The 18058-nt window shown below is 35.5% G+C and overlaps 1 protein-coding gene across 5 annotated transcripts in view; it reads right to left on the reverse strand.

Annotated features, from left to right (window-relative positions):
* Positions 1–323: 323 nt before the first annotated feature.
* The window catches only part of kcnk2a (potassium channel, subfamily K, member 2a), a 31451-nt gene continuing 13716 nt past the window's right edge, over positions 324–18058 (reverse strand). For 3 of the 5 annotated variants that reach the window (XM_079632914.1, XM_079632912.1, XM_079632911.1), the window contains 4 exons: positions 10873–11033; positions 6714–6900; positions 6437–6576; positions 324–2626 (listed from right to left, as the gene is read on the reverse strand). In XM_079632914.1, coding sequence (XP_079489040.1) covers positions 2300–2626; positions 6437–6576; positions 6714–6900; positions 10873–11033 — 815 coding nt within the window. In that variant the 3' untranslated portion in view covers positions 324–2299. The remainder of the gene's footprint in view (positions 2627–6436; positions 6577–6713; positions 6901–10872; positions 11034–18058) is intronic. The other 2 variants (XM_079632915.1, XM_079632913.1) reach the window with 1 other exon arrangement.

Below are 18058 nucleotides of genomic sequence, written 5' to 3' on the forward strand. Positions count from 1 at the left end.
TTGTTTTCTTTGGATGCTCAGACGTGCTTACATAACATCTGCTCATGCTTGAAGTGCACAGTCCTGATTGGCTCTTGATGACGGCAAGATTTACCGTCAGCTTCCGACTGTATCAGCGGCAGAGTTATGGGAGAAGACTGAGAGCATATTAATCAGTGTATATGTGGCACATGTTTACGGTAGCATCGCTCTTTCGATCCAAGGGCCTAGTTTCCCACAAAGGCCTGATTTAAAGGTCTTCAATTCAGGAACAATAGAATTTTCTAAAAATATTGGCAAGTTGCAATTCTATTAGACATTAAACAAATCAATCTCCAGAAGAATAAAGAATATCGGTTTGTTTATTCTGCTCATTTAAAAGCAAAGCACTGAGATGCAAAACTGTGTAGAAACATCACAAATCAGGCTCATAAAAATGCTGTTGAAAAAATAATAATAATACAAAGCTATTAGCATAACAAGAAAGATCCAAGCTTAACAACCATGACTTCTAGCAGTTTTCAGTTTAAATGTTGAAGACAGAGCAAAGGCAAGATAAACTGTTACTACAGTTAGTATGGCACTGTTCGTTTGACAATCAGCTGACAAGTGTTCAAATCTAGGCAAGAAGATTGTGAAAAATACTTTTGATTTTACAGTTTCTCAGTGTTCTTAATCCAGAAAATATCATCACACTGAAATGCATATCTTGTTTGAATAAACCTCATTTTTACATCGAAAAAGTGTAATGAATTGGATATTTAGCTGGTGTTGAAAATCTTTCCATTCATACCAATCACTGCTAACCTCACAATACACTATGAGGAAATGCCACAGGCTACTGTATGTTTCAGTTGATGCCAGTGTAAAAAAATAAAAAACTTTTACAATAATAATAAATAAAAAAACCCTGATGAGTTTTCTTTTCTCTCAGTCAGTCTACTGTAGGTTGTCTTATGCTTATCTATCATTATGGTATATTATCCACTCAGCATTGACACAAAGCCTACATGGATTTGACAGAACATTCATGGTCATTCTGTAATTTAGAATAATGTATAATAGAATAATTCTGTAATGACAAAATAGATTATAACTGAACAGTCTGAAAAGTCATAGCTTTTTTTCTAAAATCACATTTCTCTTTGGCCATTCCTCTGTTTACTGGTTTCCACAGTCGTTACATTTGGCTTCAAATCATATGAGTTTGAAAATTTATGAGAGAAAATTTATCCCAAAAAACAAAACAAAATCCAAATTCTGTCATCATTTAATCACCCTCATGAATAAATCCTTAATTTGAGTTGAATCTTCTTGGTAAATCGGTTTCAGATTCAATCAAAAGTCTGGAACTACTTTTATGATTGAATCTTAAACTGATTTACCAAGAAGATTTAACTCAAATTAATGATTTATTCATAAATCACATTAAGATTTTCAGTTAATTTCCAACATTCTTTAAAATGTCCCCTTTTGAGTTACACTAAGAAAACCATACAGGTTGGGAACGACATGACGGGTGAGTAAATTATAACAGAATTGTAATTTTTGTTTTTTAATCATGTGCAGGCTAAAGGCAATATATAAAGCCATGTTAAATTGCTAGAAATATATTTATACATTGCATTACCACACAACTTTATTCATCAGTCAACGAATGATGAATGATCAATGCTGTGGCCGTATATCCACTTACGACCAGTTCTATCAGAAAAATTGTATTTGCTTACAGAATCATGCTATTGGTGCACATCACATTAAAAATGATACAATAAAACAATGTGAGATGCTTCGACTCCAACACTGTTTAGTGTATTTTCGGTCACAATTGCTCTCAAACAGAATGTGAATGTAGATTTTTTAAAAATCAAGATATAAACAACTGGTGAGCCACCAATCACATCTGTGTCAGTATCATAAACGCTCAACCATTCTTGCCCGATACCCTGTAATAGTTTATTAACAAATGCTTACACATGCTGGGTTTGCGATACGCATCCATAAAACAAATCATTTTGTCAGTGTTTGGACAAGATTGGTGGTTCATCCTCTAAAATAACAATACATTTCAATTGTACGTACTGTATCAGAGTAGCAGCTTCTGGGAAGTCTATAAGGCACAAATATGATTAATTGGAAAGTAAAAGCTGTTGTCCTGTTCTGCTCAAGAACACACACTTCATCTTCATTCCACAGGATCATTTCACTGGCTCAAGGCATAAAGTCCGCACATCCATATACATCCAGAAAAGATATAGCTTAGTGATCAAACATAGATGTAGACACAAATGTGTCTTCCTGTTCTTTCTTTATCTGTGTTTTAGCATTTGAGATGTTCAATGATGGAGATCTCGCCGTGATCGTGGCAGTCCGGGGTAAGACCGTTCAGGTACAGGCTGCCATTTTTGGTCAGGGTCGGGAGACCTTCTTTCTCTAGTTCATCTGTAAAGTTCACGGACAGGGTCCTCCTGCATGGCATCATGTCCTGACCTGGATTTTGTCCCAGCTCCGACGACAGCTTGCGCTTGATGTACGCTGCCCGCTGAAACTTGTCGTAAACTTCCACGCTCAGGCGGCGCCGCGTCTCTTTGAATTCCGCCGACACGTTAGCCGTCCATTCTGCAGCGTGAGCGCGGAACTCTCCCACCTGGAACACAAGGAATTGTCAGTGGGACCAAACGCAGTCGACTGTCATGTGTGTTTAGAAGCATTTAGGAGGTGTAAATCAGAACTTCAAAAACCTGTTGTCTGTGAAAATGTTTCAGCTCGAGGGAATTAGAGGCATGTGGGCTGACTCAGCGTCAGTGCAGCTGGGAGTGTTGAAGAAAGTCATTCGGGCCTGGTGCTATAAGACTGTGCAACTCAACCACAGTGTGCCGACGTGCTATAGATATTTAGAACCCCCTCATCCCAATCCATAGCTATAGTTATAGCCATAGTTATTGGGCTTATCATGTGATACTTAAAAACATTTGTGCAATTTATTCCAGACAGCAACAGTGCCGGCCCAGATCCGGGCCACATCTGGTGTAACAATAGATTGGCATGTTGTTCAAACTACAAATTTGTATTATTTTTGGGATTACTCTTTCCAATATTTGTGTATTTACTGTAATATATACCATGTATATTGTTGTAACAGAAACTAATACTTGTGTACAGCAAGGAAGCATCAGATTCAGCAAAAAAGACTGTAAAGACTAAATTCTGCCAAATAATCTTTCTATTCATCAAAGATTTTTTTTTATATCAAGGTTTCCACAAAATTGCTAAGCAGCACAACTCTTTCAAACATTTACAACACTATAATGTTACTACTAAAAATGTTTCTTGAGCAGCACATCAGCATATTCATATGATTTCTGAAAGATCAAGTGACACTGAAGATTGGAGCAATAATGCTGTGAATTCAGCTTTGACATAACAGGAATACAAATATAAAATCTTACATTTCATATACATTTTAAATAGAAAACATGAAACATTATTTTAAAGGGTAATATTTCAAAATACAAGAAAACTGATGAATGAAGTCCCATTTTCAGCAGCCAAAATAATATAATATATAAGAAATCATATAATATGCTGATTTGGTACTTGCATAACCCATAATAGTATAATTATTATGATTATGATTATCATAGTTCAAAATGATTGTGCTGCCTAATAAAGTGTGAAAACAGAAGTGCAGTGTCTTTTTCAGTTGCTGAAGGATTTGCAGGTCACTGTACACGTTCAAGTCAAATATTGGTTTTAAAAATGGAAAAACACAAAGACTGCTTGAATGCATAAGCTGCCAATTCTGCACACGGACAGAGCGTTTGAATACAGCATTTTTTAAGAATACAAATAGTCATTTGTTACATTATATATGTCTTTACAGTATATTTGGATCAATTTAAAGCATCCTACAGTGTAACTGTCTGGCTGTTAATGCACTCCAAATTAAGGATCAATCCATTCCTACCAAACCTCTAAAACATAGTACAGTTACACAAAAATTGCACAGTGTAAGACTAATAGTCTCTAATGTTTTCAGCCTTGTGCTTGAGATTCTCCGGATGCACTGTTAAAGCCCCTTAAAATATATTATAACTTACCACTTTAATTTATTCAGGAAGAAATGGTTCACTATAAGCCAAGACAATGTCAAGACAAATTGCATCTCAAAACAGAAGTTGTAGTAGGAAGAAAACTAATAAAAGAGTAACACCACTGAGAAAATCTGATACAAGTAAACAAGGAACATTTGCTTTCCTCTCTAATGAGGTCATTAGATGGGAAGTTGGTCACAGGACTCTTGAAAAGTTATAATTTGAGATGATTATTCCTGATGCAGAAAAAAAATAAGTGTGTGTGCTGTATAGTGTATACACAACACCTTTACAGCATTTACAGTAAGAAACCCTGACAGGTGATGTATTATGGATAAGAATCAGCAGAACTGGGTCATTCAGACCTTTCATTCACATTAATCCTGCACTGCATTTGCCTTCTCCTCTATTTCCAGTAAGGTGTGATAATGGACCTCAGTATAAAACATTTTCAGGTTCAGATTTACAGTTTTCTGCTGCTTCACACAGGGCTGAATAATACTGAGGCCTACATTCTGCTTTTTGTGAGACTTTCCGTACATGTTCTTGTAAAGGACAAATCCCAGCTCCTAAACATAAAACTAATTATGTCCTTTGTGATGCTAGAGTATAACGTCAGAAATCTGCACTTTTATGATCGCATCAGAAAAGCACAAGATGCCGAGAGAAAATGTCTCATTATGCGTTTCAGAGCAAACCTTCTGTTCCGGCTAACCCAAGCACATCATTCTCCAGGCTGAAGCTCATTCGTTATACACTAGAGTAAATTAAATCTAAACACAGCGCTGATCTGTGATTGGCCCCCGACACATTGGAACTTTCTGCTGTGAACTACATGGCAAACAAAGCCACGATAACACACTATGAACTCCGCGACATAACCTTGAAGATTTCATGCAGGCCTCATAAAACACATAATCATTATAGAAACGCTATACAAGCAATAACGTCAAATTACTCTTTCATATTGTGTTGAAATACAGCTCAGGAGACATTAAATCAACTGTACAGAGTTTTGCAGGGTACAGTTGTGATGGAAAACGTTATGGTGTAACTACTTGGCAAATATTAGTAAGTACAGTCCAGGGTTGTGTGTCATTCAGCGTTTATGTTTGAACTGCATACCCTCATCCACATTTCATTTCTGAATTGGAATTTAGGTTGCAAACAGAATGCATAATTGAAAGAAGTTTTGGCAACACTTTACCTAAAGCCCTTATGTATAATGCATTATAAAGGTATTCGTATGTACGCTATAATGCATTATATCTTTTCATAAATAATTGTAACCAAAGTTAAAGTGCATTATAATATTTGCGGATTCTGAAATTGATTGTTTGCCTTTCTACTTTCTAAAGGTGTTACATTATAAATACTTGCATTAAAAATACTTCACTTTTACACTTTTATAATGCATTATACATAAAGGCTTTCTGAAGTTTCTTATGCGTACTAACCAAGGCTGCATTTATTTGAGTAAAATATTCTGGTTTGGTGCTCAAGAAATATTTCTTATTATCATCAACGTTGGAAAAAGGTTGTACTGCTTAAAAGGAGGATTCTCTGTTGAATAGATGTATTCCAAAGTGACAGTTAAGACACTTGTAAAGTTACTAATAAATGCTGTTCTTTTGAACAAAGTATTATTTTCTTAAAAAATAAAAACCTTACGTACCCCCAAACATTTGAACAGTAGTTTATTACTAAACATGTTTTCTCAGCATATGTATTTCCAAAAAAGGTGATTATATAAATAAAAGATTATTAATATCACTGAAATGGATACCATACATAACACTTTTTTTTTCTAATGATAATATAGCCATTGTTTTTTTTAAAAGTCTTCAGTTTTAACACCAGTGTAGGCTAAAACTGCAGATTATCAGATTTCTATTTGTCTATTTTTGTATTTTTTGTTCTCAACAACTATTGTATAATATAGTTAATAATTATTTTATTCACATCGTAACAACCACATGGTTAAACTAGTCATATTTACTAACACTTAGAATCAATATTTGTATATGATACTGATCCTTCCAATACACCATCACTATCAAAAGTATTGATATTTATACTATATGTCCATACTTAACAGGCTTACATGGTAGAGATTTTATATACACCATCTGTTCTAGCCCAGACAAATAAAACTCTTCTGCTGTGTGTCTGTGTTAAAGTGCAATACAGTAAATTTCCTTTCTATATATATCCAAATTCAACATCCTGTGGTTCATAACCAATTCAAATTTACACTGAGAGGGAGCTGAAATTCTGAAATTCAAATTTGTGCTTGAAAAGTGTGGAACAGAAGTGCCGCTCTTACCCTGGTGTTGCGTGAAAGCATATCGATAAGCACATACCTCCTCTTTGGTTTTCTTGGAGATGACCCGGAGCCAGTCTCCAATCATACTGAGAACTGCAGCGAAGTAGGCAAGACCCACCAGGATCCAGAACCACACCAAGGGCTTATAATAGTCCAGATACTCAATCTCAGAGCCTCCTGAATGAGATAAATGAACACGCATCAACCCACCGAACTCATGAATACACTCGACTACTTCAGTTTGAGTTGTTGTCCGAAACTAACACAAGTGCTTGAAATTGAGACTGAAGGAGCAAAGTAGTGACTTCTTTCACCTGCCACAAAGTCTCCAAATCCAATAGTGGTTAAAGTGATGACGACAAAATAGATGGCCTCCAGAGCGCTCCAGCCTTCAATGTGTTGGAAGATGAGAGCGGGGAGGGCCACAAACAGCAGGCACCCAAACAGGATGAACAGGACTGTGGATGTCACACGGATTTTAGTTTGGCTCACGTTCCATTTCTGAGAGGAAAAGCGGATGCGAAGGGAGGTTGAGAATGACGGGTGGAAAAGACAATTAAAGCTCATCACTGTTGACAGCGGTCCACAATACTTAACCAGAAACCGTCTGAAAACATTCATTCTCATGCAATGTCTGGCATCTAGACCGTCACACATGAGACAGAGAAGCACACCATTCAAAAGTTTGGGATCGGTATGATTTTATAATGTTTTTTAAAGTCTCTTTTGCTCAACAAGGATGCATTTATACGACTAAAAACACAGTATAGACTGTAATACTTTTTTATTTTTAAATGTTTTATTTAAAATGTAATTTATTGCTGATTTTTTTTTATCATCATTACTATTCCGTGTCACATGATCAGTTGCTTGATATTAAAATATAAAATCTTTTGTAACAATGTAAATGTCTTTACCATTACTTTTGATCAATTTAATGCATCCTTTGTTAAATAAAAACAATAAATTTCTTTCAAAAAAACTAAAACATACAAACCCCAAACTTTTGAACATGCAAAAGAAAAATAAATAAGAAATAAAAATTACAAACAAATAGATTTATGAAAAAATTTATGAAAATGATAAATCAACTTCCAATGACATTTCACACTGTTATCTGTCATTTCATACATCCCACACATGAAAAACCTGGAAATATCGGGCAATTTTAAAATGTAATCCAATCTTAAAAGAAATAATTGTGAATTAGAAATGTTCATCTGTAAAATACTTAATCTAGATAATTGATCTTGTGTAATGGCATAATGATGTCTATTTTCTGATAAAAGTTGCAGTTGAATCATATGTTTGAATTAAATTAACATTTTTGTTTTACACATTTACTCAATTCACAATTTTTTTTTTTTAGAAATTATTAAGCGCTATTAATATTTATATCAGGCTTTATTAATAGAGTGGATTAATATACATTAATTAGCCAAGCATGTACAGTTACTGCGTGCCGATAATCTCAAGCCAAATATACTGTAGGATGAATGATCAGCCTGGCTCAAAAACTGGCCAATCACTAGTTTAAAGACCCCCTCAAAATTATAGCTTTATGGCCACAAGTCAATTTGTGTTAGCTTTGAGTACACCTAGATGGTACCACAAAAGGTTGCATTTTTTTAAGCAGATATAAACATTTAAAATGTGCAAAAATAGGAACAGGACCAAAATATAGATCATAAAGAATGGATGAAGGCAACTGATGACTCATACTGCACTAAACAGTATGTTTTGTCCAATCAAAGGCTGCAACCAAGCAGCATAATGTATGAGGATTCTTGATGTAACTATATTACAAGGCTATAAAATGTGATATGTCATCACAGGACAGAAAGCTGCACTTAACAAGCAAATTCATTAAGTAGAGTTTGTGAAATACAGTCACAAACTGTATTTAAGTTTGTGACTAAGGGTAACACTTGCCCTTAGAAAAAAATATATTTTCTCGGTAACACTTTACAATACAGGTGCACTAATATGCATTAATTCATGCTTAACTAATGCACAGATAATCATGTGTTAATGTATGACTCATGAAGAACTAAACCATTAATTAATGATTACTGCATTAGTAACTAATAAATATTCTAAATGATTAATAGATTAAGTAATACATGAATTGTTATTAATTAAATGTGTCAATGTATTAATTCCTTAACATTTTATTAACTAAGTGTAAATTAATGCACTAATTACCACAATGGGTTGAAGCAATGTACTTCAACTTTTAATTGTCTGCTTTAATTAATCATTAACTAATGATTTGAAAATGTATCATTATATTATGACTTTACTTGTTGAGGCACATGACTAACTAACTTTTAAGTAATATGTCATTTTGGTTTCGACATCCACACTAAGCCATGATTTTAATTTCCAACCATCTACAACCAAGATTTCACTGAGTAATATGTCAGGTTAAGCTTGAGGTCGTGCACTGAGAACATGCGGTCGAGCACTGCTATTTCATAAAACTGTGTCTAGACTGGACAAAGACAATAGTACACATTATAATTAGTAATACTACACTGGATGTGGCACGACGCTACACGTCAAAACCCCGACAGTAAACTGATGCCAAACTCTATTTCTGAAGTACTCCGAGCTCTTGTGCTAGTTCTGTTACGAAGGACACATGGACTTGCAATGGTCGGTCTTGTCCAGTGTAGACAGCTGTTCTTGGCCAGTTTAAACACAGTGTAACAGCGGTCAGGAGTTCAGATTCTGGTGTGCTGATATTTGTGTGCAGCCCGACTTACTTATCATTCAAACACATTCTTTGACATTACATTCACTGCATGTACAAACGGTCAAAACCCATAAATGACATATTACTTAACAATTAGTTAAAAGTCATGTGCCTCAACAAGTCATAACATGATACATTTGCAAATCATTAGTTAATAATTAAAGCAGACAACTGGAAATTGAAGTACGCTGCTTGGACCAATTGTGGTAATTAACGCATTTTACACTTAGTTAATAAAATATGTTATTAAGAAATTAATACATTATGACATTTTTAATTAATAACAATTAATATATTGCTTAATATATTAACCATAGAATCTGTATTAGTTACTAATGCAGTAATCATTAATTAATGGTTTAGTTCTTCATGAGTAACACATTAACACTAGGGATGGGACGATTACCGGTTTCACGATAAACCACGATAAAATGTACGGACGGTTAGTATTATCGTCTAAAATGTAATTATCATTAAAACCGTGTTTGATTATCGCGATTTGAATAACTCACTGTAAATCATGTCCAGCCAGCAGCAGTCTGACGCAGGCGCAGCGTGCAATGTTGTTGTTTTTTTAACGTCATTTTGCTATGACGACGGTCATTATAAGAAAGGAAATGCCACAGAATAGAATCTTGCTTAAAAAAAGTGCATAGAGCTGCTTGTTTTATTTGTTGTTTGTTGATTTTCAAATATAAAACTTGTTGAAATGCTTTCAATGTGAGCATCAGTTAATTTTGAACACATTCATCACACATTTTGTTTGAACAAAACCGTGATAGTATTGATAATCACGATAATTTTGGCCACTATAATCGTGATATTAAATTTTCATACCTATTATTCCCATCCCTAATTAACACATTGTTATCTGTGCATTAAGCATGAATTAATGCATATTGGTGCACCCGTATTGTAAAGTGTTAACATTTTTTCTTTCAGCCTTTAAGAAATTGTGTTTATTATGGGGCACACAAAAGAATGAGTGCACCAGCAGCAATACATAATTCACTATGCTGCATTGACTTCTGACAAAAAAATTCTGTACTGTGGTCTTCATTGTACACATCAATGTTCCAAATTGTTGCTGTGCCAAAACACAACAGCTCTGCAGAAAAGGACAGTGTGTATGTGCAACGAGTGTAAACAAGATGGCCACCAGAGGCACTTAAGTTATTATAGCGAATCATTACAGTGGCCGAATGTTCTGCAGCACCAGACAAGGCTATTAGTAGTAAGCAAGCATTTCTACAAAACAATCACTATTTTATAGCTGCAGGGGATTTATTGAGCGAAGAAAATATACTGCATTTCTGATTGAAGGGATTTGAGGTGCACAGCCTTTTTTTTTTTCTAAATAAATTATATAATAATATTGTTTAGATGTAATCTTTTGACTTGCCATGGTGGTTATTACACCAAGTATTTATAAATATTTCACATAATTGGTCTAATCTGTTGTTTTAACTTGAATAGCTATTTACATTGTTCAGGTCAACATGTAAAAAAAAAAAAACCTTAAAAATGTTTTTCATTCATTCCGTAATATAAAAACAATTCTGGAAACAAGTTAGTATAGATGTATGATTCTAGAAACTGCTGTACAAGTAAAATGATTATAATGAATTCTAGATTATAAAGTGCATTAATGGTATAAATCCTGTGAGCAATTTTGCTAGTTTTTGGTGCATGATTTTAGCTTAATTTAATCTCACCACAAACATCTTTTCAACTTTGGCGATTCCTTTGCCAAATATTGTTCCCAGTTGATCGCCCACTCCTGCCAAAAGGAAGCCAAAGAGTGGGATCCCCAGAAGTGCGTAGATAATGCAAAAGATCCTGCCTCCTTTTGTGTGTGGAGAGACATTTCCAAACCCTGCAGAAAGAGAAGTCCCAGACATTATGTGTAGGAATGATCTGCCAAAACATGCACGTCCCAGCTAACAGGATATGATCTCAGAACTCTGGCTAACGTTCTAGTAAGGTTCTCTCAAAGTTATGTTTCAGAAAAACGCTTCATGAATGATGTGTAAATAACATTTTGGTGCTAATGTTTTGAGAGTGTTATTAAAGACCAGATAACTTTGAACAAACATTCTATTGATGTTACTGGAAGAATGTTTGTTCAAAGTTATCTGGTCTTTAATAACGCTCTAAAACATTAGCACCAAAATTGTATTTACACATTCATGAAGCGTTTTTCTGAAACATTTTAATTGGATGTTAGTCTAATGTTTTTTAAATGAATTATCTGAAAAAAAAGTAGTGATTTAAAAACAGAACATTCAAAGGTAACTTTCCCATAATACTTGCAAAGTGATGAACTAGAAAATACATTACCTTAACGCCAAGAATCAAGAAAAAAAAAAACATTTTAAAAACATTTTTTAAAAACTGGCCGTTTTGAACGTTAAAAGAACATTCAGAAACAATGTTTTCATAACTTAATGGGAATGTAAAGAACTAATTTGTATTAGCTGGGGTATTACGTGCTTCCTGAAACAGTTTTCTAAAGCTTGTAAGATATTTTGTTGACCATTGTCTTGAGTCAAACCAATAATTCAGAAAATTGAGAGGGCCTGTAAATCTATTAAAAGAAGTTACAGGTATCAAGAGAGCAACCTTAAGAGTCAGAAGCTTCTCTGAGGCCATCTCTAAAGGTTGCTCCTGACAACACTTCTAAAACAATAGAGATCCCGTGAAGAAATCCGTAGTCTGCAGACAGACCTGAGCCTTCTGACACCTCGTAGGATGCGGGAAACCAAGACATGCGTCTTACAGAAGCCCCTTCAATGTGAATGTGGCAAGCCGAAATAGCAACAACATACTCCTTCGTGGTAGCAGGGGTTAGTCCTGCTGAGAGATGCTCTTGAAGGAACTCCAGTACTGAACCAACCAGGCAATTAACTGGGTTCAGATGACGCGGTTCACACCACAATGAAATTAGACCTCAGTCGAGAGACCAGAATCTGGTAACACTCGGGGGTCAGGAGCGGACAGCGGAGCCTTCTCGCTGAAAAGCGTTTGCAGTGAGAACAGTCAGCTCCCTCAAGAGCTGACCTAGCATGCTCTGATCCCATGCACACAACAAAAATTATTGCCTGTCACCCTCAGAAATATATATCGGACATGGCAGAACAAATATCCTACACTTATTCTTCGATTTTCAAGTCAAACTCCTGCTCTAAAACACAGACACTGTGACGAATTATACAGACAAGCAACTTCTAAAGACAAAGAAGCTGCTGATGCAGTGTCAGGCACCATTTTATAGACACAAAACACGTACTGCGTAGCATCACATGACCAATTACATTGGTGCGTTTGTACACATGATTCAGACTGTGGTCACGTGGACAACATTCACATAGCGTTGACGCAATAACGCAGCGTCGAAGTTCGCTCGAAATGGAACCGATTCGATTATTTTTTCACCTATTAAGCTCTGGTTCAAATCAAATCTACCAAATCCCTTGGTTACAACCCCAGATTATGATTTTGCTCTAGGAGTATGAAGGGAAAGTAACATTTAGGAAATTTCCTTTTAAGTCTGAAATGCATTACATTATGCATTTACAAAGACATAAAAAAACAAACAAGCTTTGAACTAAATATAACTAAATGTAGGCCTATTAGTTTTTCAAAAAGGTTTGACTCAATTTGTATATTAAAATGTGAGAATACAGCAAGAATACCAGTGGTTGTGGTGTGTAATACTACCACAGTAGGAATTTAAGCAATTATAAGAGCAAAAAGCTAAGCCACTGGACAGGCCCACCCTGAGTGAAGCACAGCACATTTCCGCAAGAGCCTCCATCCAATTACGTTTCCTTTTTTCCTTGAAACTCATTAACATGCACTCAGTCCTCTTTTAAATCTAATTAAATCAAAAAACCTTGAAAGAGACATAAAATGGTTTCCTACGAGACATCCTTAACTACGCACGGCACAATGGAGACGAATAACTGTAATGTCTTTACACACAGCCTTTTGGAAGAATTATGCACACATGATCATGGTTGGATAATATCATACTTGTTTCCAGCAGATTAACTTTAAGGATGTAAGTATATAAACATTTATAATGCGTGTTAATGGCTTCAGTATTTCTATTTCTCCTTATACAAAAAATTTATGTGGCCAGACACTTCATTGTTCAGATAGATAACATCATATTTCCTGACCTTAAATAGAAACAAACAATGAGTAATTCATTTGTCATAGACCTAAGAACACAAACTCGTGACCAGTGGGCCAAAACCATTCTTTTTTCCAATTGATTGAATTGATTTTGATAAAATAGCTGCTCTAAAAAAAACAAGTTTGCCAAACATAAACCAGCTCTGTTCCGATGCACATATAGTATATTAATTGTGTCATATCTATACATTTTTTATGCAAATGACTTCGATGCAAACAAATGTAAAAAAAGACAGATGTTACATCTGATTACTAGATGTAAAAAAAAACATGAGCCACAGGATTTGATGCAGTGGTATGTCAGCGCATGTGTCTTGATCAATGAAAGATAAATCGATGATGAAAACAGAACCTTCATAGAAAAAATATGAATATGCTCTTATTCTCTTTGCTTAATATATCTTGTTTGTTCTGTCTGCCACATGCAAACAGTCTGACTTTGTTTTGTTCAACATACTGTACTGCGAGTCAACATTCTCAACCCTGAACATCGACTCAAGTTAAATCTGTATTCACACCAGTTGTCACAAAGTCTTAAAATTGTTGAATTTGTAAATAATAGCTTATTTAAAAAAAAAAAAAAAAAAACACAATGATGTTTATCAAAACATGTTACCTTAGGGCATCAAGTCATATTTGTTCTCCAGTAGTCCTTTTGAAGAAATGTATGGACTGTACAATTTTTTACTGGATAGTGAATACCTACGACTATTTTAACACCACAAGTTTTCATCTGAAGAATAATCATAATGATAACAATGAAAATAAAAGTACCTAAAAGTACAAAGGTTTTGTACGAATATACACAAAAAGTATCTGTAGTCCCAGTATTGAAAAGCACCATGAACACATCATTTCCGTCATTTAGGTGTTATCACTCATGAATGTGTTCATGGTATTGAAAAGCACCATTCATGAGTCATAACACCTAAATGACGGAAATTATGTGTTAAAAGTAGGATAATATCGGTTCTCGAATCTGATAAGAAATTAATGTTATGTGCCATCTTAGAGCACAACAAGAGTCAGTTTGACACAGGGAACAAAATGTCGTGTCACCCTTATTAGAGAAGAAGCACTACTTACTGGAAGACTGACGCAAAAAGAGCTTAATGAGCACAAGTGTGTCTTTTGAGGGCTTCAGCTTTGGCAAATACTCTACACACATGTGCTGATGCCTATTACTGAATGTGATGCAAAAAGTCTGAATTATTTGGTCACCTATTGGCAAACATATTAGCAGTTGGAGCTTTAAAGGCCAAGTCTGTGATTTACTTCTTTGGGTGACACAAACACATTATGGATGATGTTGATTCATGCAAAATAATACAACAACATTAATAAAATGTGACCCTGGACCACAAAACCAGTCACATACATTTTTTGAAATGTAGATCTATACATCTGAAAGCTGAATAAATAAGCTTTCCATTGATGGATGTTAAAAATATAGGTTTTATACATTTACGGTAGGAAATTTACAAAATATCTTAATGGAAAATTATCTTTACTTAATATCCTAATGATTTTTGGCATAAAAGAAAAATCGATAATTTTGACCCATACTATGTAAAAAATAACTCCAAGCAACCTGTTTTTACCAGAATTGTTAAAACATACACATCTAAGAACATGTTTTTGTCCGAACGCACGCACAATACATCTCAAGAAGGCTGCTTTTTTTTTTTTTTTTACCATAAAAATGGTAAAATAATATCATTTATCAATAATTCCTGATGGCAAAGCTGAATTTTCAGCATAATCTCTCCAGTCTTCAGTGTCATGATCCTTCAGAAATCATACCAATATGCTGATTTACTACTCAAACATTTCTTATCATTATCAATGTTGAAAACAGTTGTGCTGCTTAATATTTTTGTGGAAACGTGACTTTTTTTCAGGATTCTTTGATGAATAGAAAGTTTAAAAGGACAGCATTTACTTAAAATAGAAATCTTTTGTAACATTACATTCATTTCATTAAACAAAAATTTTAGGGCACCCAAACTTTTGAACATGTACATAAAACATGAAGATGTGATGTGCAGCCCCAAGAACTTGGCCTCTTTCAACTGTAAAAGGTCAAGCTCTCAGACCTGCTCGGTTCTTTAATTGCAATTTGTACTTTGCAACCCAAGTAGGGACACTGGGGGGGACTTGATGAAGGGGGGCTTGCTCTTTAATCTTGGCTCCGTTCCAGCAGGTTTCAAATGTGTCTTACACATGTATTCAAGAACGGTCAAAGCTGTTGAAAGGATTAGTTAAGGTTCGTTAATCAAGCTTATTAAATAACATTAATGCAATTTCCTACACATCCTTAGTGATGAAGTCAAAATGAAAAATGCAGCTGCTGATTATTTGCTAAAAAAAAATTATCCATAAAATGCTGAGTGTTCATATATGTAAATATCCTTGACGTGGTTAGGGGACAAAAATCAAGAGTTGATTATTTCCCTCGATATTTTAATTGCAATTTAAATATTTTAATTAATATAATTTACATACAATTTTTAATTTTAGTCGTTAATGCTATGTTCACGATTAGTTTCCTTTTGCGTTTTCATGGACTTTTGTATGTTCCTGTTCTGGTTCTCATCTAGCTTGATTTTTCCCTGCCAAAAACCTCCGCTAGATCCTGGTATTCTTAAGGGATATGGACAGTTTTCTGAAGTTTGGGGCTTTTTACACTGGTAGTCAGACATGGGAACTGGATGGTGGGGTTTAAGTTCACCTTGCCTCCATGAGATCACGCACTGACAGCGAAGGACGCCCCAATATGATGGGATGCAATGGTGAGGAGATGACAAACAGGATTAGTTCCTCAGTATGAAAAGTCAAATTTGGAGCTTAATCAGACCCGTTTGATGAGTGATTTTCCCTCCCGAAGGGTTTATTGTCAACTGCCGTGATATGTAAGGTGGAAAGCATTGCACAGTAGGGAGTTGGAATTTATGAACCAGTTGCTGATATATCAAATTTACTGCGGCTCCAGAATCCACTAGGGCTGTGACACAACGGGTCTGATTAGTGTTAAAAATGTTTTACTGGTAGTGAGAAATTGAGGGAACATGAGGTTAGGCTCGCTTTGGTTGTTCCACCCTTGTCGTTAATGAGCAGGAGACACACTGATGACCAGGTTGTCCACAGTAGAAACATACTGTAGATGGTTAAATAATTGGCGCTGGCGTTCTTCGCCCTATTTGCATAGGTTCGGGAGATTCATGCGAAACGTGACTGGACAGCTCAGTGGTGGGTTTCAAATTAAACCGTCAAGCTTGATTGCCAGATAATTGTACTGTGAAAGAATGACGGCTTCGTCTTTACATGCCAGTTCCCCTTGTAGAACAGGATTTAATCCCTCACGGAAAACTGTTTTTAAAGCCACGCCATTCCATCTGCTCTGTGGTGCTAATGTGCGGAATTTAGTGGCATATTCAGCTGCGGTGGATTGGCCTGGCATAGGTGTAATAATTGGAATGAAACATCTTTCCCACCGGCTGGATATTCAAACGCATCTCGTATTTGCACAAAATATGTGAATTAACTACTATCATTGTCCCAGACAGCAGACGCACACTCCAGCTCTTTGCCTATGAGAAGTGACATGACGAAAGAACACTTGTTTGACTATGGTATGCATCAGGTTGATGTGAAAAACCAAGACATTTAGCTGCAGACCCATCTAACTCAGTTAAAGCCAGCCTTACCGGTTCAGTTCTGGTTGACAGTAGAGCTTGAATATATGGAGTTAGATGTTCATTAGTAGCCCATAATGCAATTAGCTGTTCCTGGTAGACCTTTAGCATCTCGCTCTGATAAGCAAAAGCCACTGGTGGCTGTGAATCTCCTGCTGGATTCATGTCCAGCGAAATATTCTGTAACGGATCCATTATTGGAGGCGTTTTAGAATCCATTTGCTGGAGTTTATTAAACAAATCAACAAGTCCAGAGCATACAAACCAAACACTAAACAGGTAACCATAATCAATGTCCAGGCAGAAATCAAAAAATCCAAATAGACAGTCCAACAGCGACCAAATCCAAAAAAAGGTAATCCAGAGAACATTGAAAGGGTCATGCTCAAGAGACAAGATAGCAGTAATTATAACACTTGGTATGCAGGTGAACTGGCAGTACTTCTCAAAGATGGCTACTGAGAGCATGGTTTAAATCAGAAATTGGGAGATATGAGGGTCTGTGTCTCTACCATTGGAAAAAGAGTAACTGCTAACTTGGATCACATGTGCCTTGATTCACAGCTTTACAGCTAAATCACTGTTTGCGGATAGGCTACCATAGAAATGAATTATAAGTGCCGTGAAACTGAATCATGCCTGTCACGCCTGTCCGTGACTTCTCTTATTAAACAGCAAATTATTTTCAGTGTAAACTCTAAAAATAGATCAATACAAACAAATGTTAACCTGAAGAGCAAACATGTTGAAGATTAGACGATGAGTTGCTGATTCATTAAATGATGATTTCCTCACAAAAGCAGTTTATTCAGAATAGTGAAGCCACTCCTCCATTGAAAATTATTTTTAAAAAACGGCCACTTGTCTCCTTCACTGCGTACCGCAGCGGTAGCAGGCATTACGCTTTTTCCGGGTAAGGTTGCAGGTTTGCCTTCAAGTGACTTGTTTAAATATCTACATACAGGAAGTGAACTAGACAAAGGAAGTGGAACTAGAATTTTGGTGA

This window comes from Phoxinus phoxinus (genome assembly GCF_949152265.1).
Source record: "Phoxinus phoxinus genome assembly, chromosome: 13".
NCBI classification, from domain to species: Eukaryota; Metazoa; Chordata; class Actinopteri; order Cypriniformes; family Leuciscidae; genus Phoxinus; species Phoxinus phoxinus.